Source organism: Vanessa cardui, chromosome 9 (genome assembly GCF_905220365.1).
Source record: "Vanessa cardui chromosome 9, ilVanCard2.1, whole genome shotgun sequence".
Lineage (NCBI taxonomy): Eukaryota > Metazoa > Arthropoda > Insecta > Lepidoptera > Nymphalidae > Vanessa > Vanessa cardui.
In genome coordinates, this window is record NC_061131.1 from 5,121,936 (window position 1) to 5,147,406 (window position 25,471).

The 25,471-nt window shown below is 32.3% G+C and overlaps 1 protein-coding gene across 2 annotated transcripts in view; it reads right to left on the minus strand.

Moving 5' to 3' along the window:
- The window catches only part of LOC124532279 (acetylcholinesterase-like), a 76,892-nt gene that overhangs the window by 33,462 nt on the left and 17,959 nt on the right, over positions 1-25,471 (minus strand). For both annotated transcript variants that reach the window (XM_047107099.1, XM_047107097.1), the window contains exon 2: positions 3,276-4,584. In XM_047107099.1, coding sequence (XP_046963055.1) covers positions 3,276-4,455 — 1,180 coding nt within the window. In that variant the 5' untranslated portion in view covers positions 4,456-4,584. The remainder of the gene's footprint in view (positions 1-3,275; positions 4,585-25,471) is intronic.

Genomic DNA, 25,471 nt, shown 5'->3' on the forward strand with positions numbered 1-25,471 from the left:
TTTCTTAAGACATAATAACTATTCCGTACATCGCTAATACTAACCTTTGAAATTAAGAGATATGCTTGTAATTACACTGGCGAACTCACCCTTCGAACCGGAAGAGAAGAAGGTCCTAACACCAAGTTTCAATTGAAATTCTTTACTATAGTATATTGCCTTGTGTAAATTTTTGGTGGCTGAATTGTATTCTATGTTATTTACGTGTATTAGAGTCTGCTAAGGTAGAAAAAAAATATATTAAAGTGAGGCAGAAAAAGTAATGTTAAAGTGAATAATAATAAAAGTAAATATTAAAAAAAAATTACTACAGCCCTGCTAAATCCTGAGTACCAGATAGTCCTGTTAGGGGTACGTAGCAACAAGGAGGACGGGTAAATAGGGGGGGATGGAGGCCGCCTAGATACGTGGGCGAGTCTGTAGTACTTAGTAGTACGGTCTCAGACCACGGCGTGATATTGTGTTTACGTGGCACTGCGCACGCGTATACTACCTCCCTTCCCCCCTCCTTCCCACCAGGTATGTGCCACGCAGACGACCTCGAACTCTATGCCCGATATTGATATGTCACGCTTTACAACAATAACAGGGCGGCTAAGGTCATATTTAGGGAAAATATGATATTAAATATTTTCTTTACTTAGAGGTCATAACGAGCTTAGTAACGCAGTACATTTAATAAATCCTTTTGAGCTATTTGGCGACCATCAAAACGACGCTAATTTACTTTAGCGGTTAGCTACAAATTTAATAATACTAGGATAACAGTTACGACATTGCTCCTATATAACAATAACTGTTATTTTAAGTATAGGTTTCCATGTAGGTTTTTCCTGTATAGGTATTATTATTTTTATATTTTAAATTGCGCCGTATTTTTTATTTAGAAAATAATCTAGGGTAAACAAACATCCGTGGTCGAATGGTGGTACAACGATTTTAATGAGTATGCCACTCCGTGGTCCGGGGTTCTATTCCCAACCGAGTCGTTGTAGATTATCATTAGTTTTCTATATTGTCTTGGGTCTGGGTGTTTGTGGTACCGTCGTTACTTCTGATTTTCCATGACACAAGTTCTTTAGCTTCTTACATTGGGATCAGAGTAATGTATGTGATGTTATCTCATATTTATTTATTTAAATATTGTAGGAATAATATGAAAAAAAATCAGGTTTCATTTATACCAACGTTTAATTCTGAAAGCAAACATTTGCGGTCAGCTCTCAAGTATAATGTAAACTCTGCGTATAGATGCTGAGCTGCATTTTAAATTAATGAGTTCTTACGTAAGAACCACTATTAATCATGCTAATATTATTAAACTGGATTTTCTTTTTTTTAATTTTTCTGCTAAAAACTACTAATCCCATTAATATGTAACTTTCACTTTTTTAGCTTACAGTTGAAGTCTAATATATACACAATAAAGACAAGTGGATATAGTAATTCGTTATATTATTTAATAAATATAAAACTTATACTAGGCAATTCGCCTTAGATTTCTCTTATTATACTTGTTATATAACAAGCTGAGTTTTGTCGTTTTCTTTAGACAAACTATAATATTCTCGTGTATTACATGATGTGATAGTAGGATAATTTTAAATAATTGTAGTATTTTTTTCTCCTTTTTCCAAGTTCTAATTGAAATTCAAAAATATTCCAAATCTGATTTTCTTTACATTTCAATTAAGTATATGTGTTAAGTTTATCGTCTATAAGAAAGGGGTCTCGAAGATTCCATAGGTAAGTAAAATGGAGCATAAGGCGTGCGTTAAGATTTATTAGCAGAGCAGACTGGGTGTGTACGGGCATAGAGGTGACTTGGCTAAATAATTTGTTCATTTATATTTATTATTACCGAATGATTTATATGAAAAATAGATATCAAATATTGATGACATATTTGAACACGGTGAATCACTACGTGAGTGTGTCAATGGCCCAGTGATTAGAACGCGTGCATCTTAACCGATGGTTGCGGGTTCAAACCTAGGCAAGCACCACTGAATAATCATGTGCTTAATTTGTGTATATAATTCATCTCGTGCTAGCGGTGAAGGTAAACATGCATGTGTCTAATTTCATAGAAATTCTGTCACACGTGTATTCCACCAAACCGCATTGGAACTACGTGTTGGAATATATTCCTAATGTTCTCCTTAAAGGGGGAAGAAATTAGCTCAGAAGTGGGAAATTTATAAGCTGATGTTGTATGTTAAACCATTGTGTAAAATAATTATTAAATGTAAAGTCCAGTATCGAATATCATAAATCGAGTCAAATTCAATGTCATCAAGTGTATTTAAACAGTCAGTCTGTGAGTATTAATTCAAATGAACAACAGCCAGCAATAGTGTTGACATTCGAGCTCGGCCACAAACCACAATATTTTGTTTTGTTCCTCGACGCGGATGTAGTGGCCACGTTTTACAATTCCTACTTAATATTGAGTGTTTTATGAAACACTACAAGAAAAATGGAATACGATTACTGCTATAATTTGAAAAAAATCATAGTTGATTGTTTTTGAGATATTATTATAATATTTATATAAAATTCTGCAATAAATTATTTGAAAATTCTTAAATTTATAAGTGTTGCGTATATTATTCAAAAGAAAGCCTTATTAAATTATTTAATAAATTTGTAAGCAGTTAAAAGTCAACTCATTTTACTATTATATAAATTTAATATTAAATTTAAGAATAATTGTTGAACCAATATGTAGATAGGACTTTATTGTAAGAAAATAAAATTATATTGTAATTTTTAATTGTTTTTGGCTCGTATGGTGTTGTATTTAAAAAACTGTTTTACTAAAACTGTATATACTCCGGAATGCCTCGCAAATAAAAATTAGACTGCGACAGTCTTATTAGGTAGCACATCCCACGTTCCACGTTCGGTTGAAATTTTTAGTCTAACCAGTACAAAAGCATCAAATTATACGGTTTAAAAATTTTCATTAACACCCAAAGATACGAAGTTATAAGTGTTATACCGTAGAGTCTTTGAAAAGTACCGGAAAGCACGTAAAGCCTTTGTTCCTGCGCCTGATCTCTATCCGGACGTGGCGGATTGCTATCTCGTCGGTTTATAAAAGTGAAGATTAAGAGAGTTCGTCTCTTTGTACTGGTACTTGAGCACTATAATATCTACTACGCAGATAGCTAAGTTTTGAAATAAAAAATAAGTGACTAAAAATTTGGTCAGGAGAGGACGTCAACTATGACTGTGACTGTACCTATAATGAAAATATTTACAAAGCTTACCTTCATCTTGGTTGCTTCCAAGCAGCACTTCTGTATTATGAAAATGTCCCTCTTTCATCATTGTATCAGGATCCTTCGGTAAAAATATGCCATCCACCGTCGGGGCCGATGGGAAACCAAGTATACCGGTATAAGAGTTCCATTGCTGCACAGATATTGTTTTGGCGTCAACACCTCGCATGCAATCCATGACTAGACTCGGGTCAGCGCTTAAAAGGCTACTATTACAACTACAATCATCTACAAGAACTTTTCCGATATCCTGTGCTCTCTCGCCCGTCATCCAACTCCAAGGAGCGTTCAGAGTTCCTGACTGTAAGATTCCTCTCTTAAATAAACCTTTCATCTCCGGTGACAACATGTGTAAGCTGACACTGCCTCCACCAGCTGACTCGCCGAATAAGGTAATCAATTCGGGATCTCCGCCAAACGCACGGGCATTATCTTTAATCCAGCGAATTGCTAACTGCTGGTCCCAAAGACCCATATTTCCGGGGGCTTCCTCACTTCCAGGCGAAAAATATTTATTTAAATACAAAAACCCGAATGCTCCGACCCTGTATTGCATCGATGCTACTATAACATCACTTGATGAAGCCATTATGTCTGCTTTATACAGGTCAAGTGTAGCTGTTCCACTCATATACCCTCCACCGTAAATCCATACTAGTATAGGCACTTTAGGCCTTTCCGTAAGCGGTTTATCTTGATGATGTCGAACTCTTAAATGTTGGGGTACCCAAATGTTCAGGTACAGACAGTCTTCCGATATATTTGTATTAGGATTCCACATTTCCTCGCCCTCAAATCCTGGAAAATATTCATACCTTTCTTGATAACAACTATTTGGCATTGCCGTAGCTTCGAGTACACCATGCCAAGGATCGATGGGAACGGGTTTTCTAAATCGCAGAGGTCCAAGAGGTGGTTTCGCAAACGGTATACCGGTAAAAATATGCACTTCACGGCCCATCACGGTCTTGGCATAGCCTTTGACAAGACCACTCTTTGTCTCGACTATGAGAGGGTCATTGTGAAAATTCTTGGGTAAAGAGCTAGTCGTGGGCGTTGTTTGCGTAGTAGATGTGGTCGTGTCGTGGTGATTCGCCCACGATCGGCACGATACAGCCGATATACAAACGCATAGAAATATCTTTGTTATTGTTATTTTGAAACTCATTTCGATTTATTTTACTTCTCTGTGTGTTTAACGAGATGTATGTAATCGAAAGTAGTCCGCGAGCTTTATCAAATATTTGTTAAAACACATTTCTATTTTACTTGAACTCGATGCCGCTGCTTCACATGCCTGAAACAAAAAAATAAAATTTAATATTTCACTTTCACCAATCCTCTATCAAGATTTTCACTTAACTTATATACTGAGATATATACAAGTAATGTTTTAACATTTTATTTATGTATGTACAAACTATTTATATTAACATCGATAGGAAGATATGTTTTTAATATTAAAAATTACTAGAATTATTGTCTGTTTTAGTATCTTAATTCGCGTATAAAGCCATTTTAAACATCGCTATATTTTTAAAATATGTACAAGTAAGAATATATACATATATAGTTTTCCGTATCTAATATAAGTACGTATTCTAAGAAAGCCAATTTAAATAGTAAATAAATAAATCTCTATGAGGATTGTTGATCCATTAGGCGGTTTAAAATCGAAAGAGTTTTACTACCTCTGAAATGGTAAATCAATCACAATAAAATCCTTCGACTGCGAATGGCTCCGCTTCTTTAATGGCTATCGGTGAAATTGAACTTTGAGCCGTAAAGACGATAAAACACAAATTGGCACTATCTTATATCAAAAACCATCGGATAATTGATTAGACACAACTTAGATGTAGCATCGCCGAAATTAATAAAACCGATCACATCCGAATTACGAACGTTATCCCAAATTATCAATATTTATTTCTTATGTAAATATGATCTTTACACAAACGTAGTAACTTGTAATATCATATGACCTAATATATTCGTCAATTTGACACGTCGATTTACATGCACTTGCTTTCTCAGGTTGAACTGATGCGAGAATCTTTAGCGACGAAAAGCGTCGAATGGCGCGTTAGGGAGCTATTTCTATTGGTTGTATAAATTGGGAGTTCCAATACCATGGTATTTATTTTCGATAAATAATCTTTCAGCACATATTATTTAATTTATTTTATCCCTACAGACATGTTGTCTGAACCTTTGGTATATCTTAGCTATAAATAAGATATGGAAATTTATTTGATTTTAATATTTTTGTTTGAATTGGTATCAATCAAAATATGCCAACAAATATATCTCGCGATCAACAGATTGTCGATGAAAATCTATTAATATGTATGGACCAGAAAACCTTCGGACCCAAAGCCAGTGGGTAATCATTATTTCATCGGACGTTGGAATCGTTCACCAGGGAGATATTACATTGTTTCAACATTCGATATGGAGTTGCGAATGAATATTGAATGGGTGCAATTTGAGGTCATCGTGCAATTGGTTTATCGTTTTAAAAACTAAGTCAATTGAACACTCTTACTTTATATAAGTCACTGCAGAAGCTGGGACTACGGTAAATCCTAAGATTATCCAGTCAAATCTAAGATTTACCAATTTGTAATGGTAAATGTCCAAAAGGGTTAGCGATTCTGATAACCTAAAGATATACTGAGATTGAATGGTAAAAGCCCGAAAAAAACATGTAATTTTCAGATACATACATTTACTAGCTCAAGTTTGTAAAACCGAAGACTTCCTCTTAAATCTCAAGATTAACCGTTGTTAATAACCGAGGAAATCAAATTGATACATTTTTTATGACATGATTTCAAGAAAATTATAATATGTTCAGTTTCAGCTACAGCCTTCAATTCTATTTACGTTCTTGGCAGTTCTACTTTCAACATTTGTTAGTAAATTTTTATTTTTATTACAATATAAACACATAAATCTCAGTACGACGGTATTATCACGACATTTAAGGGTTTTTAGTCCCATAGTCACAAAACTATTTCAATTTCAAAAGTCCACAGGAACGCGAGGTTGCGTGTCGAACATCGAGTGAGGCACATAATATCTTTAACTTAGCCACCAGAACTACCATCGAGAGAGAAAGTAATTAACACAATGTATTATGTAATTGCAACTAAACAATTCCTTTAGGGTGAATAAATTCAGTCAATGTATGGAATGGGAGAGCATATCAAAACAATGTTTGCCGAGATCACCGATCCCTCGGGAACCGTCGTCTGTAAATTAACTTAAGGCACTCTGTATGCAGACGATCGCGCTTTGTAACGAGATTCAGGCCCTACGGAACCCAATACGTAATTCCGTCCCAAACTTTCTCAACCCTATTAAATTTTCTCTCCATAAATACAAAACAATCATTCGTCTGTGAACTTTGTATACAGCGTGAGGTATTAACGATCAATTATTATTACCGAAATGATGCTATAATTAAGAAAACGCAATGTATGTTAAACAAATATTTTAATACGTATACCTAATGAACGCGATATTATTAAAAATATCATCCACTTAATTAAATAAAAACATTTTGAATTGAATTGAATCGCTGGTTAATTAAAACTAAAACACAGAAACAATACGAATTTCAAAAAGAATCATAAGCAAGCTTAATGCTTCAGATTTAGTTTACTCTTTAAAGAATACAATCCTCTGATGCAATATACATTTACAAAATAAGGTAATAGAATCTTATGTGAGGCAAGAAAAAAGCTGTAGGTAAGTCTCCCATTCCGCGACTCACGGGAGGGAGGGGGCTAAAGAGTGGGGCGGCGCGCGCCGTTCGATAAATCGATGTTTGTAATACAATGCTATGCGGCGCGACGGCCTTGGTCGCCTGCAGCCAAGACACACCTCCATACTCTCAAGTTCAATGCCAACTCGTATATCCTGACATAAATTATAAATCACATCGAATACTAACACTACTTGTTTTAGTTTATAATCGTTTAATTTTTTGGGTATATCTTGAATTATTTTTTATGCGATTTTATTTTTATTCGTGTAGTCGATGGTGAAATGTGGCTGTTGAATTTCTTTGCTGTAATTTTCTCGTTAATCGTCCAACTACAAATGTATATACGAATAAATTACGTAATTTTTAATCCCACATAATTTGCATCGCGTTATTTGATTTTAAAAGTACTTTGTCAGCAATGTTGCTTAGAAACTTACAATTGTTGAATGTTTCATATTTGATTTTTATTTCTTTAGTTATATCAGGACGTATTCAACTTTATTTGACTTTTATTTCCCTCTTACTTATAAATATGATATCCTGAAGCCACAATATGTCACCAACGCCTTACTCGAGACGTATAATTGATAGCCCTAAAGGGAAATTTCTTCTGACAATATTTACTTTACATATAGTAAGAGTTTGACATGAATGATGATGGTGGTTACATAAGGCGATATTTCTTGTGTTAAATTCTTGTGATCTTGTAGCACCGAAAAATCAATGACACGCCTCACCCTAACTATGGCTCTACTGTAAACAATGATACGGTATCAACAAGTAGTCTTGGTTTTATGATTCTCTTTCAATATTATAAGAACTACGTTGTATAATTCTTAATCGTCAAAATTTGTATGCTCAATAAATATATTGGATTAGATTTGATTCATAATTGTTGATGTTTATACAATCTATATATATAATAATAAAATAAGCGTGTCTTTTTGTAGTATTAAAATAGCATAAATGGTACATATACCAAAATAACTTTTAATATTTGTCTGTATGTCTGCCTATCTGTCTGTTCTGGCTAATCTCTGAACGGCCGAACCGATTTTTATGGGACTTTCACTGGCTGATATCTAATGTCATAAGGGAGAAACTTAAGCTATAAAAATAACTTTTTTTTAAATTCAAACGCTCACAAAGTCACGGACCAAGCTAGTGGAAAATATAAGTCGAACAACAAGCTTAGCACTGAAAGGTAATGTCCATTACAAAAAAAGTAATATATTATTTATTGATTAGTTTATTCCTCGTACAAAGCAACACCAAAAACGTTAGGCGGTCAATAAGTAAATTGATATTCAAATAGATAATATTAATGGATTTAAACATGCAGCAAATAAGGCGCCCACGACAAAACGGACGCTTAAAAACAAATGAAATTTTAAACATAATTTCATAAGTAATGCCTCAGTAACTCAATCTCTTATTCCATTTAAACATTTTTGTTACGACAAATTTTTCCTTCAATCAAATTTGGTTCACTTATCATTAGTCAAATAACATAAAAACTGACGTTTCACAGTTGTAAAAATAAAAAGGAAAATCTATTTTACAAGCAGATGCCAGCGTATAAAACTCATCTTATGCTGGAAGTCAGGTGAGGGACTACATCTAAAAGCATAATCATCGACCCAAAAAGGAATGGAGTGGTAGCATAAGTAGTAAATCTTTCTTTACGACTCCTACATTTTTTTCACATTTCAGTAGAATATATTCTTATGTAAAAAGGTTCGATTTAAAATGTTAAATGACTTTTATCAATAGAATAATTTACGTACCACATTGGATATTAAAGCCAAACTCTAGACCTTTTTGTTCGTCGTTTCTGACGGTTAGTGTTCATAAATTATGCAAGTAGCTGGTCATAATATATTTAAGCGCATATAATCCATAAAAAATACGAGATTGTTACGACAAATTTATTTCAATTACGTTATAAAATTTTAGTAGCAATCTTATTGTGGTTTTAGCAAAGTGGTCCGACGGCAGGTGTGGTGACAAAGAATAATATGAAATTCCGCCACATGTGCAACTTCGCTTCTGGGCTCAAAGAAAGAGAAGAAATAAGTAACGAAGTTTGAACACAAATTGAATAAAGTGAATCTTTGAATTCGAATTCGTGTTATGGACTACAGTCAAGATAGATGTAGATACATATATGTAGATATAAGAGTGTTCTATCTACTAGGCCATCTTTGCCATAGGCCATCTTATATTACTTACAGGCACCGTCTGAAGAAGAGAAAAAAAATCTCAAAGCGTTTCTTCAAGAATTCTTAAAGCCCGGAAAAAACAATTGAATATTTTAGAAGAACCTTTTATCTTTCTCTTTGAGACGAACGAACAGAACTGCTTCAATTATGATTATTTAACGTTTAGCCAGCTTCAATTTCAAATAGGTATTTTTTTATAATTATCAATACAAGTAACAAAGAGTTAAGTCTATTTAGATGTATGTATATATTTATTCCTCAGAGCTACCTCGATAAATGCTTTGAATGTGTTCTTGACCTAAATCTAGTAATTAATCTGAATAGTATGGATCAGAGCGGTGTAACCAAATCAATAGCTAATTGGACGCTTTTGTTGTTCAGACATCAGAGAATTCTCGGCGTTTTCAACTCTTTCGAACATCTTCAGATAATCTTGAGACTATGAAGTGATAAATTCATTTTTTATCATAATTAGCTTCTAAAATCATTCAATCTAACATTATTACATTAAAGTTATACTATAATATAATCCTATTAACTTATACCACGATGTCTTTCAGTAAGTTCTTAAAATAGTCGTATAATGTTTTAAATATTCAAAAGGAATAAGAACTATTCTCTGTTTTATAGTTGATGCTTTTTAGTTTATGTAATATGTATGTTATAGAATTATGTTTTGTCGTTCCATAATTTGAAACTACTGTTGGCTATTGTGCAAAATTGTCACACAATACACGTTGGAACCTTATACCATCAATGACATTCAGAGTTCTCCAAAGAGACATTGTTTTGCATGAAGCGAACTACACGATTTATAAAATGTAGCAGATAGTGGTCCTCGGGGGCTCGTAATGCTGAGAATTGTCTATCGATCCATCTGAAGGTACGTTCAGATTCACACATTCGTAACATGTGTAATGAATTTACTGTGTTCCATGTCAAAATGTGTGGTTTTTTCGAGGGATTAAAAAGTTGTTTTGCTCATGCAAACGAAAACTGCAGTACAGAAAGAACGGTCGAACGTGGTTTCCGAGTATAAGCTCTTACGACTTTATAACTCCAGGTCCCATTTTGTAATAGAAAAACCCAATTCGAACGATGCCTTTGGATTTGTAACCATGCTAGCCACTAGAGCAGCATAGCTGATGAATTGTGTTTGGAAATGAAAAAGACACATTACCTTGTTTTTGTCAATGCATGTCTATGAAATCTACATCTCTTAAAAAAAATTACTAAATCTCCTTATTAATAATAACTAGGAAAACAAATTTAACAAACCAACTATGTTATAAAAATTTGAAATCGAATTTCAAAAGTCTTCAAATCCCACGGGACGGAGATCCGATACGACCAGAGAGAACACACCAACTTCTAAATTCGGGCTGTTGTTGAGATCGATTTCTTGATAAAAAAGCGAATATATTTTTAACCAAATTCGAAATTTGAACTCAGGGCCTCATCGTATGAAGTGACGAAGACGAAAAGTCATTAGTCGTTATAGACCTCTTCACTCACGAAGGCGCGCCTCTCCACGTTAAATTATCCGCATGCATTAGTATGACTGTCGCTGAGTGCTCGAACTTACAAGATGTCTTCGTTTGCGTAAAATTACTAATGTAAGAACAAAAACAGCAAAAAATTCAAATTAGATTAAATTTGTTAATGCAGGCCGATAAATTACTGGAGAGGACCGCCTTCGTGATTGAACGAAACTATAACGGCCTTAATATTTTAAGATGTGGATCTTATACTATGGTAGCGATTAAAAGCGAACTCTACTGGGTATACATGTGCTAATACTGTTTATAATTCGCTTCGTCCGTCTGTCGACATCGTGCAACGGTATTCGTTAATTAATTAAAAAGGATTAATTAAAAATATTTTTTCTTCTGCTAAAAGACAATATCAAAAACATATCTGGGAATAAATATATTATCCCTTTATAACAAGTACCAAGGTATATACAATTATAATCATGTTAGTATTGAACTAGTTTCTGACTACTAGCTTTGTTCGTCTGATGATCGGGTGGGTATAAGTTGACATTTGTGTTAAAACAGGGCTACGAATATTCCAAACCTCATTGAAATCCGCCTAGACTAATTTGTATGCCCAATCATATATATCTAACAATTGTAATATTATAGTATTAATAGTAAGGTAATCATTATATTTAAATTTCGATAACTTCAGTCTGAATCTTTATTACCTTCAGCGCAATCTTTTAAAAACTTTTAAATCAATGTTAAGACTTTGAAAAGTTAGTAATTTATTTCATCTTTTCACTACACTTTTAGGTGGTAAATCGTTTTCCAATATTTAAAATTGACACTAAAAAATTAATAGTTTAAAATATATCTATCTCTAGCTACACTATTAAAATTATTATATCGTCATAAATATTGTATTAAATATATTGTAAGAAACAAAAATCTTAAATAACCATATCTTGTTGTCTGTGACTTTGGTTTTTTTTTTGTATTATTTTTATGTTCTTACATATTTCTTTGAGACATCACTAACATAATTATATGTTACGTAAATTTGTGTTAATAATTCATCTCGTGCTCGGCGGTGAAGGAAAACATCGTGAGGAAACCTGCATGTGTCTATTTTCATCGAAATTCTGCCACATGTACATTCCACATTTGAACAGCGTGATGGAATATGTTCCAAAACCCTGTCCACATTGGGAGAGGAGGCCTTAGCCCAACAGTGGGTAATTTACAGGCTTTTACTTTACGTAAATTTGTATATTTTAAGCAAAGTGTAATTTAAATAAAATAAATCTACATTATTCGGGACGTCATATTCAGATACTTCAATTTTTAAACTGATAAGTCACGCAGTGTTTCATAATTTAAGAGGTCCTTAAAATATTGCTTCGAAGCATTTATTTTTTACCAATTTAAAAGCAAGAGGTTCAAATTCGTGTATATATTTTTTTATGATATACATAATATTTAATAGTATTTTGATTTATTAATCCTATTGGATTCAGTTTATTAACTCTGATATAGTCATATAACAGTCATTTCGTTCTTATATGTCATATAGTTTTAAATTGTTAAAGTTACTTTTTTGTTTTATCATATAATAGGCTATTTGACAATACGAAAAATAAATTGTGAATTATTGTAATCAGTGTATATTATGTTGTAATGAGTTTAAAAATGGTTATTTAGTAATAAAACTTGAAAATAATACTTAATTTATTCAAAAATCCATAAATAAAAATGCAAATATTCAAACGTTTGTCACGTGACACAAAACGCTGATTGGCCGGGCTTATGATGACGTCACTTTCTTGTAAACTTTGCTTTTCTACTATATGTACCACAGATTAAAATACAAGAAAGTGACGTCACCGAACCCATTGCAGCGCCATATTGTCCAAGTAGCGTTTTAGCGCGCTATTTAAATATGGAATTTTTAATATGATATTTTTCGGCAAATATGTACTAGAAATAAAAAAATACAACTTTTACTGCGTTCCTTCACTTCTACTAAATAATATAAAATTAATTTTAAAAACCAGTCAAATAGCCTAATATCGTTCAGAATTTGAAAATTGAGGCATCGCAATGATAACAAAATTCTTATTTAAGACAATAAAATAGAGATATATGCATCGCTATCGATATATCATTGACAAACTTTTAAGTACATAACCTATTTATATAATAAAAAATTGTAATATTGCCTAAATTTAATCCTTCTTATTAGTCACAATAGATTTATTTTAAGCAATCAAGGGCCCCGTGGGACGAAGTATGTGTATGTTGTCCCGTTTGCATTTAGAACAGGTATTTTAAGCTAGATACCCTTTACAGCCCACTGGAAATAGAAACAAGGCCGTGTGCCAATACGAGGTCACAGCGTCATATATATTTCATAACAAGCAAGTGAAGCTCGGATGTAAAACTTGGAAATCTATTGAAAAATGTTTTTAAAACTCACAAAGAACTTAGGAACTTTAGTTCTCGAAATTGTAACGAAGCAATTGCCTTGTTAGTAGTTTTTATAGTTAAAAAATGTTACGTTAGTGAATAAATTGACTCGAAATTGTCCAGTTGATAACACATTGATTTTTAATAAATGTGTAAATACAAATGAACGTATGTATATGTGCAAATTTGAGTGTCATGGAAGGTAAACGAATATATGTATATTCACTCATCCGCAATGAAGCATCTTGATGTATCGAGCAGAAAAGCAATTTATTTAATGATAATTTTCATAATAAAAATAAAAACTAATGATTTATTTAACTATGCAAAATTCTTTGAACAAAGAAAAGTGTTATAATAAATAATACCTAATAACTCATAATAATAATATATGTAATTTCAATGGCGTATAATATAGTATCTCTGTATACCTTTAGATGAGTTTTTATTTTTCCAATAAATCGAAAGAAAAATCAATTAAGTGTTAATATGAATATGATTTCCTAAGAAAACATTTTACATACAAATCAAAGTGTGAACATACGTGGAACATAATGAAGCATGAATATTCAGCTCATTAATAATAATAGATTTATGAATTTCTCAATTAAAGCAAAAACATAAAAAATTACTAAACGTTCTTTACGACCGCGATATAAAATTCGTGATGCTCATTATCAGAGACGACACGTCATAAATTATGCGGATAGAAAAAATTATTCAGTCATCAAAAGTATCTGGCAATTGGTATTGAAATTAGAACGATTCCTCCGAGCATTATCGATTTATGTAAATACGACTGGAAGAAAATATCCTTCGATTTTTTTTTTCTGTATAAAAAGCAATTTGCATTATTGTTTAGGGAAAGGTAAGGACGAGAGCTTATCATTTTTTTTACGTCTTAACATTCATTATTTTTTGTTCTATTAAGCTAATGTATAATTATTATATCTTTTTATATTGGACGTTTTGTCACTCGAGAATATCGAATTCAGTTATTTATTAGTTTTAAATAATAACTTCTGTTCTGTTATGCGATTTCGATAATAATAGTTATAGTTTTTAATAGTAATACGAATCAAAATAGCGTATCAACGTCCGTTGATTTTAAAACTTACACGAGTCAAACACTAATTTCATTTTGTTGTTTCGAATTTTGTTCTCAAATCTCAAATGTTAAAAATCCATGCCTGCTTGTAATAACCAATTTTTAAGATATAATTTTAATGTTCATATATTGTTGCCAGAGTAAAGAAACAATGTAGGTTAAAAGTAATGTAAAGTAAAAGCCTGTAAATTTCCCACTGCTGGACCAAAGGCCTCTTCTCCCTTAGAGGTTTGGAACATATTCACGCTGTTCCAATGCGGGTTGGTGGAATGCATATGTGGCAGAATTTCGATGAAATTAGACACATGCAGGTTTCCTCACGATGTTTTCCTTCACATTTCCTCAACATTTTGATTGACTTAATCTAAATCGTTTTATGACACTTCAATACAATTGAAATTATTATTGCAATATCAGCCACCAAACCACTAAAAATGAAATTCATAACCTCGTCCAATATACATATACCAGTATAGTACTTTTGTTACCGTATTGTGGTTGCCATTTTCTTAAATTTAATAAAAATATATTTAATTTTTATAGTCAAGAAACGAATGATCTTTTAATATAAGAATATACAAAATATGTGTTAATTGTTGTAAAATATTTTTAATTGTAATTAAATAACCTCGCAGTTTTATGATTTCGTAACCCTTAAAATATTAAATAACCATAATTGTACCCAAATAATAAACGAACACGTTTTCTCCCTCCGTTTGAATTTACGATCATAATCTCAGTTCTTTATAAATTCAGATCGGAGACGCCAATAAAATCGCGACTATCGAATCACGCGACAAAAGAAAAGTATAAATACCCTTGAAGTTTAACTTCGCAAGCTTGAACAAAAATTTTTCAAGCCGAAGCACGTAACTTCGAGAAAAAAAATGAAATAAAACTGAAATGAAAAATTTAAATAATTTGGTTTTTTCGTGTCAGCTAACAACGGTTTCGGGCTCCGCAGTCGGGTTATAATTAACCGGAATAAAAAAATCTCTAAGGTCACTTTGTATGTTTTTTGTTAAAACACAGCTTTATGGTACATATGGCACACCCTTTATCGCATAGTGATTGAAGTATGTAGAATTAAATATATATGAAGCACTATGCCTATTTTATGAGAATTAATCTGTTAAGCTTGACGAATATAGAAGGGATCAAATTTAAAGCACTAATAATCTTAGTAAGCATTAACAACATTAAATGCTTAAATATATATACAAATATGAACTAAAACTAGTTACTGTATAAATCTTGACCGCGTGGAATGGTGGCAAGAATGCTGGCAGCATTTCCCCGTTGAATCGCAATTCCGATCCTCTGGGCAAAAAACGAACCAGCCCTCCTGTCACCAGTGGAGGCAATGAGGCGAGGTGTTATACTTTTGATGAAGCTTTTTGCACCACTACTACAAGGGCCAAGCGTTTCGACAGCAAATGGAACAAAAAAGTAATTATCTAGAATTTTCAAAACCATTAAAGAAAAGGGTCAATTTAACTTCAGCTTAAAAAGAATGATAATAATCTACTCGATGTTATAAGCAGAAAGTAATTAACAAACGTGTCACGCCAGCCTACGAAGGTCTACGGTCTAGGTATATACTAGTAGGCTTCAATAGACGCATTATTTATGGAATACTATTAAGCTATGAAATACCACTTGATACAATTATTTAACTATTATTGGTCATTACTTACGAATGATTAATTATTTGTGCTTTATTAATTCGTATATTCAGCTCATGAATATTAATGAATTATTGGATATAACCTTTCCTATTAAAGATTTTCTCAGGTTCAAGTATGAAAAACTACATACCTATCAGATTTTCCACCGAAAGTTAATATAAGTATATGCGACACAATAACATACGAAAAATAAAGATTTCCTAATGATGCCTTACTTCGCGGGCGGAGCGGAAGAAAAATTATGATTATAAATAAAATACGTAAAGTTTTCTGGATTTGAATCCGCAATATTCGGTTAAGATTTACATGCTCTATGTACTTATTTATCCCAGCTTCTATTTACCACTTGTCATGTTATTTAAATTTACACAAAACCTAATTACATGACCTCGTGGAATCTTCAACGATATTGTTGCCGACCTTGTCGCTTTTGATCCTTGACTTGTGTAAGTGGAAACAGTGTGGATCGAAATGAGTGGTGACGCTCAGTCACGCTAAGGTAATGTATGGTCTAATTCCGATGTACGAAGTGCTGTTCGAAGACAAATAGGCACATACTAATGTCATTAGTTTATTTTTCATTACTTTTACAAAGTTAATTTGAAAAGTTTAAAAATGGGTCACGACATATTATCTTTTGTGTCGTAAACTTTTGTTTGTTTTCTGTTTATGATTGCATGCGTGTTTACTGTTTCTTTTTCACGCTTCTTGTATATTTTTATTTTTTTAATATCTAGCTATAAAAATCTATACAAAAATAGACAAAAGCACAGCCCATAAATTATTAGAATCGAAATAACTTTTTTTATATGTTGTTTACAAATGGCAATTAATTTGCAAATGTATATAGTTATTAATACTATTAGATAATATGGATGGACGCATTTACTTGGAATCAGGACTTTGTGCAAGTACGCTTGGGTAGGTACCACCTATTTACCATATTATATTCTTATACATTATATTATTTACCACCAAATAGCAATACTCAGTGTGTTACGGTTTGAAGGTTGAGTGAAGCAATGCTACAAAGGTCATACCATCTTGGTTGCTTGTTTGGCTTGGTGGCGAATTTGAAATGTGATATACTACTAATATTACTACATAACTAATATCTGTGGGCTGTGGTTACAGGTGACCCATTTGCTAGTCTTTTATGTCATTAAAAGTAAATTAATAAATAAATTACGCACCTGCCTGGTGGACCTATCATATACGTTAGTACTGTATGAAGTATAAATCTAAACGTAGCACAGTTTTATGTTGAGATGTATGTATTGTAGAATATACCCCTGTAGCTAAAATAGAATCCTATCGAATATTGTAGATTCAAACTCTGGCAACCATCAAGTTTTCATTGTCTTTATATCTAGCCCTCAAACTGCATATGTTGGATAAAAATCTGACACGTTCAAGTATTCTCATCAAAAGAAGGCAAAGCTTCATCAAAAGATACCTTTATAATTATATATATTTTCAAGATAGAATACATTATATTTATAAATCTATGATGCTCAAAAGTCAAAAGTAGAATCTATAATACTCATTTCAGCGATAACATTATTTTTTCATTTTAATATTCATTTGTTTTTACCCTTTAAATAATCTACATGCCTTTGCCTGAAACTATGTGAAAAATTGTATTTACAGTTGTACTAGCTCGGTTAATGTTTTTCAGTATAATTGTGGCCTTGTTTCTAGAATAAATTATTAGCCCAACTGTTATTAACTACGATTGTTTTATTATAATCGTATCTTTGATTGTAATTAAGTCATCAAAAATTAGTCTTTTATTTTATGATGTTATTTATATAAATGATTTTATTTCTCGGTCAGGAGAAAATTGTTATGGTATGTTATTTGAGTTTAAATGTATTGATCTATTCAATGTACCTTATAATAATACATTTTAATAAATCCTTATTAAAAAAAACCTTGTAATAATTGAATTTTGCTGATTTGCATTGATTTGTTTACCAACATAAACATAAAATGGAAAATATACAGAAACAAATCTGATTACCTAGTACTTTCTATGTATCGTAAAAGATTTGAAAGGGAATCGCAAATATGCTATAACAGATATATTGATAAAGTAGAAGATGCTTGCACAGTAAATATAAAATATTTTCAGACATTCATTAACAATCGCAAAAATAAATCAGAGATCCCTACCAATATTTACTACATGAGTTCCGTTGCCAATACTGGCCTGGAGGCATGTAAGCTTTTTTCAAATTTTTTTCAATCTGTATTCCAACCAACTGACATATCCAAGTCGTATAGTTACACTGATATTAATAACCTGGATATAGAAACCAGAACTGAAAATATCATATTTGATTTATTTATACCACAGAATAAAATAAAAAAACAGCTTAACGACTTAGATCCCTCTAAAAGTGCTGGTATTGACAACATTCCGTCCGTTTTCCTTAAAAATACTGCTTCAACAATTTATATACCATTATTCGAACTTTATAATAAATCTTTAAGGGAGGGGGTATGCCCGACGGTATGGAAATCTGCTAGAATTACCCCGGTACATAAAGGAGGCTCAATAAGAGACGTAACTAATTATCGGCCAATTTCTATCCTTCCTGCCTTAATGAAGCTATTTGAAAAACTTATACACAGTAGCATTTATCCACTACTTCATAACAGCATAATTCCGCAACAACATGGATTTATCTGTAGACGTTCCACTACTACAAATCTTTTAGTCTATACAACTGAATTATTTGAGAATCTGGATGACAACGTACAAACAGACAGTATATATACGGACTTTAGGAAAGCATTTGACAGTGTAGATCATAAAATACTACTAGATAAAATAGCCTTTAACGGTATTCGAGGTAATCTCTGGAGGTGGTTCAAATCTTACATTACAAATAGAAGTCAGAAAGTTGTTATAGATGGATATGAGTCGGGTACTGTTACAATTACCTCGGGCGTCCCTCAGGGATTTATTCTTGGACCACTACTATTCATTCTCTTTATTAATGACATTAGTGACTGTTTCATTAATTGTAATTATTTGTTATATGCTGACGACCTTAAATTATATCGTACTATTACTGACAGTTCTGATCACGACAAATTTCAAGAAGATTTAATTAGACTTAACCAATATTGTAACAAAAATAAATTCAAACTCAATTCAGGTAAATGTAAAATTATAACTTTTACTAAGAAAAGAAAGGTTAGTATATACGATTATTCAATATGTGATACTACTCTTGAAAGGGTTCAGAATATTAAAGACCTTGGAGTAATTTAGGATAGTAAGCTAACACTTGACCTACATGTTGACAATATTTGTGATAAAGCGTACAAAATTTACGCTTTTATTGTTCGTGCCTGTAGTGATTTTAAACGCCCGACCACACTTGTCCATCTTTTCAAAATGTTGGTACGTTCTCAACTAGAATACGCAGTTACTGCATGGGATCCATTTTATAACACATATGCTGAGAAAATTGAAAGAGTGCAAAGGAAATTCCTACGATACCTTCATTTTAAGTGCTACCACAGGCGCCTTCCCTATTCCATACTTTTGGATAAATACAACTTAACGCGATTAGTATCTAGAAGATTACAATTACAAGCGATGTTATTGTATGACTTATGCCATAACAAGTACGACTGTATTAATATTATAAATAAAATTTGCTACCAAGTACCGATCAGGCCACACATAAGAGCTTGCCTGAATTGAAAGAGTGCAAAGGAAATTCCTACAATACCTTCATTTTAAGTGCTACCACAGCCGCCTTCCCTATTCCATACTTTTGGAAAAATACAACTTAACGCGATTAGTATCTAGAAGATTACAATTACAAGCGATGTTATTGTATGACTTATGCCATAACAAGTACGACTGTATTAATATTATAAATAAAATTTGCTACCAAGTACCGATCAGGCCACACATAAGAGCTTGCCGCACTGCATCACTTTTTTCTTTACCAAAAACTCGTACTAATACTGGTAAACGCTCGCCCATGTATCGCCTGATTGAAATATACAATAAATATTTCAATGATGTAGATATCTTTATGAACACCCCTGGTTGTTATAAAAAATCTATTCTGGATAAGTTGCAAGATTTTAATGCACTGTTATAACAGAAGTCAAATAAACTTATGTAAGTTCCTAGTTAGTAACAACTTTTAACTAATAAGTAATTAATCCACTTTATTTATTTTTTCTGTTTATTTATTTGATTTTTTTTTGAGCTACCAAAATTGTTATTCTTCTATTTATTAACTATACTTTAATTTATTCTGTCTACTCTAAAATTTGTTATTTCTTTTTATTTTATTTTTTTTGTTCCTCAGTTAAATAAATAAATAATTTATACATACAAATTAAGAAAAATATATAAAAAATGTATCGTCTATCTCTCAATAACTTTAGTAGTAATCTGTGGTTAACGGTGTTGGTTTCACATTTATGTATTTTTAAATCTAAGCTTAGTATTTACACCTATTGTGACGCTGTTTGTTAAACCCGAATAAATAAATAAATAAACATAGTGCCAATGTTGTCCTGACCGTTTCGTTTCCGTTTGACATATTATAGTGAACAAATGTGTGTGGCAATGCAGTGGCACTCTTTCTCCCTTTCTCTCATACAAAAGTATATGAGACAGCAAATTAAACAATACCAGAAAGAGTTCAGTTGGAGGACCGACGGCTTTACGTGCTTTTCTTGGCACAAGCATGTCCACACTTCCATACTGATCAGTTCAATATACTGACTGTGACTGTCACTAAGAATTTTTCGATAGAAAACCAAAAAACCAAAGCAACCCAATAACGATATCAAAGAAGGCGCTTGTGGTCAGACGTAAGTATCAAACAAATTTTCCTTGCATTACGAAAGCAATATGCTCCATCCCAAATAAATTGGATTGTTGATATTATAAGATATGAAACAGTCAATGAGATTTGAACGGACGGGAACAAATCGTGTTCCGCCGATTGCAGTACAATTCGAGAACCTCGTCTTCATAATCATCGATATAAATTATATGTGGATAAATTGTGGCATTAAAGTCATAACTTTTCGAGAGGATTGCTTATTCATATACAAGTAGCATAAAGTGGAATATACAAGAATCGTAGTTACTCTTATACATAAAATAGTACATAATATAATAACTTTACAATTTTAGGGTTCCTAATCCGATCAATAAAACCCCGCAGTCTGTCCGTCTGTCTATCTGTCTGTCACCAGGCCGTATCTCGTGATCCGTGAAAGTTAGACAATTGATTTTTTCTCATGAACCGTGACATTTAGAGTGTTCTTTTCGCGAATAAAGTAATAAATAGAATAAAATAAATATTTAAGAAACTCTCAGACATCAAACGTGAATTATTTGGTCGTTTTTGCCCGATATTGATCAAGGAAACGAGTAGAACAGTTGAAATATTTATAGATTTTTTTTAATGTATTTACTTTAAAAATAAATAAGTGAATGAAAAAAAAACAATGGGAACTTAAAGGGGATTTTAAGGGGACTCCTGCATAACAAACGCTGTTGTTGTATAGACATATCTATAAAGATCTATAAAGATAGATAATGATACCATTATTTGGAGCCATTTGTGCACGAGTTTGACTCGCATTAGACGGGGTTTTAATTAAAATATAAATATATACATACCTTACTGTTTAAAACATAGATTAAAGGTTGCAACTATACGAATGCTGGTCGAAGCTCAATGCTTTTGCTAAGAGATGGTAATTATACCAGTCCACTGCTGGTTAAGTTAGGAGAAAGACCAACGATATTTGGTCCAGTTGTTAGCGATAATCATGAAATGTCTTCTTTGTCTGTCTCGTTCATTCTTTAAGACGAGAGAGGGAGAGAGGACTTTGCCGTTCAGTAAGACATTTGCAAACTTTTCTTTAAACGCAAATCCTTTTCCATCTAGTTTCGTTTCCAGCCTGAAGAAATTATAGTGAAAAATAAAAGTGTTTTTATCTTTGAGACCCAAAATTACGAAGTTACGCTACGAAGCGAGCGGGTAATAGAAAGTACATTATAAACAAAAACTTTCTTTATAGGTACCCATCTCGCAAGAATCCACTCTCCCATATAAACATTACCTTTATTAGTAATGAAATAAACCTATTCGTACTGGGAAAATGTGGAAATTCTTAAGTGTGTTACGCTTACCTATACATGTGTGCGTGAAGAAGTTATTTGGGTCATAAAGTCGATTATAATTCAAGATTTAATAAAATAATTGACTGACCTGTAAATCTACAACTACGGTCGGATCTGAAATACTGTTACTTTTTGCTCGGTGGTAGGGCTTTGTGCCACCTATGATCCTAACCTGTATTGTTGTGTTCGTTTGAAAGGTGAGTGACCCAGTGTAACTAGAGGTAACCTTGTAGGTAAGGTTAAACATTTTAGTTCCCAAGGTTGGCGTATTGGCGATATAAGAAATGGCTAATATTTCTTACAATGGAAACAAAAAACATACCTATTAAAACACTTTCGCCCTGTAGCGAAACAGACAAACTATTCATTCTAACGATGTATGTCTCCTGTGATTTTTAATTGGATAATGTTAATTGACTGTTTATTATGTTATTAATTATACGAGGAAATTATTTGTCAAAAATTAATTTACTTATAATCGTTCTAACTGCAAGTATGCCGTAATCATACATATCCATATAACTACGATCGGAGCCTATCGTATGCTCTATGATTGTATCGTGTGCTCGTATACACTATGACACAAACACATTTGCAACAAGAAAGAGGAGGTTTATAAAAAGCAACCGAATGTAACTCCAAAGATATCATGCTCTTATAATATAAGATGACGAAATTGTTTATTATTTTTATTGAATTACTTTCAATTAACCGGTACTTAATACGTAAGTATGTATAATAGATAACATATCATCAAGTGTTCTGTGTAAAAAGGTTCACTTACTTTTTTATTATTTAAAACTAAGTTGTTAAAAAACAACAAATAAAATTAATAAATATCTTTTTCGTAAAGAAAACTCTTGAATAATTCAAATGTACTTTTAATGTGTTTGTATTTTTAAAATTATGAATAATTTATAGTAAACGAACTATTTGTAAATAACCGTATATAATAAAATAAATGGTTGAATCGTTTGGTTGCCTCAATAAAAAAAAATGAAGAAAAGAAATTGGCGTTAGGCCGATTTGAGCGTGTCAAACACAAATAAAATTTGTGCTACTGTTTCTACGTAATCTTTGACGTTTCATAAAGCTAATATTATAAATACATTAATTATAACATAAACATTGAGAATTATCGTACTAATTTTTCATATTCATTATGAAAGGAAAGGAATATAACTCATAGTACTTAGTAGGCTACAAATAAAAACAATTGAATGTCGTATAAATACGGATACTATACCGATATAAAAATACATATGGTTAAAAAATATTATCAATACCATTACATAAATGGGAGAATTTAAGTCTACCACGAACATCACTTTACTGAGCTAGTAAAACATCATACAGTTGTTTAGCACAATTAAATAAATAAAAAAAGACTTAAAACTATTTACAAGTATTGAACCTTAAGAAACCCCCCTATTAATTGCGTTCTTTTACATTTTAAGTTGATCCTCTAAATTGTATTACTAATGTAAGTAATCAAAAATCCGAGTGCATATTTTGTACTATACAGTGGTATATTTCCAGAGTTTCATAGTATACAACCAATAAGCTAAGCTACAGATAAGTTACAGATAATCTTTAACGACTGCAATTCCTGCCAGACAGATATTCTCAATATCTGTATCCGTACCGTTTGTTATGCAAATCGTCTTATATGAAGCCAGTGGTAAATTTTCAGATTAACTAGCCCGAATTACATAATTATTACCATTGAATTTACCTGAGAAAAGTTTGATAAAATGAAGACGGTAGAAATCGCTTTGAAAGACATTTGATGGCTTCAATTCGATATCCATTTCTTATTTCTTATAAATAACGTTACTGCTTAAATAATTTCAATAATTTGTCAAATGATGTCAACATATTTAAAAAAAAAATGACGTTAAAAGTAACTTTAAGAGGAATAAATGACTGTAATTGTTTTGGGATAATAGATCATGTTCGCCAGAATTCCGAAGGTGAATTCAAAACTTTAGCATATTTTTCCGGAGGGACGCCAGATATTAAACGCTTAACCAATTATAATTACTGCTCGAGTCGACCCCAAAATCCCTAGAGCCCGAGAAATATTTAAACCTTTTAATTTTGCGTTGTTTCAAAAGGACACGTAATAAAACACTTTTATATTATAACATAGATGGTCCATAATAATTTGAGATTTAATAGACGAGATACTAATTTTCAGTTCTTTACAAATGAAGACAGAAACGATTTTGGCTTGTATCCTGTGTTAATATGCTAAGCTTTGGATGGGATTGAATAAATCTAATTTATAATTCATTACACACATTAGGTACATATCATATATGCAGCCTTGTATCCATATAAGGAAAGCCTATTGCTAACAAACACATTCATTCACATATTAATAGGGCTGACTATTTACTTTGACATATAAAGAATAATGCTTACTCGAGAATAAATATAAAATAACAGCAAAAGAAGGTATTATGTTTAATGGCATTGCTTATTCGCACAGGTGTGGCCGCTTCTTTTCACACTATTCCAAAGCATGGCTGCATTAGCGTAGCATGTTCTTTTAAACGTGGTCAGTTTTTATTAAATTTTTCACTATTCGAATTTTGAATAAAGAAATTAAATTATTTTTTAAATTATGCTTTCATTAGAAAGATGAGTTTGTATACTTGAGTTAAATTCTTTAACAATTCGCGCAAATGCATTTTTTATGTGTAGAAGATAGGCGTTCATATTCCAAGGGTATTAAATATATAACCTCACGCTATGGCCCTTAGTAGCCGAGTAGTAGTCATAAACGTCAACTAATTAGGGAAACTTCAGCGATATTAAGTTAACAAAATACATAAGATACACTTATTTATGTTACGTTATCTTAATAAATAATCGTAAATGATGTATATAATGTGTGTTGTTGTGTTAGGGCTTTGTGAAAAACAATCCTAACGCAATTTCCTCCTTTGGATATTCTAGGAGATATAAAGCGTGCCCCCTCTAAATGCGCTCTAGGCGTTTAAGGGGCAAGAACATTAGAAGGTGCTTTCGACGTGGAGTGACCGTCACGGCGAGAAAAGTAGTAGGAATCGGTATGTAGTGCCGTAGCCTCCTATTGCGAGACCGTCATGGACCAAAAGAAAAAGAGCCGATCCTTACGATGACGATGAAGGCGGTGTTTTGGCCCACCCACAGCCCCGACGTTCAAGGCTGAAATGATAATACGTGCCCGTAGATGCGTGAAGTGGGATCCTCATGTTTCCTTTTTTTAACGG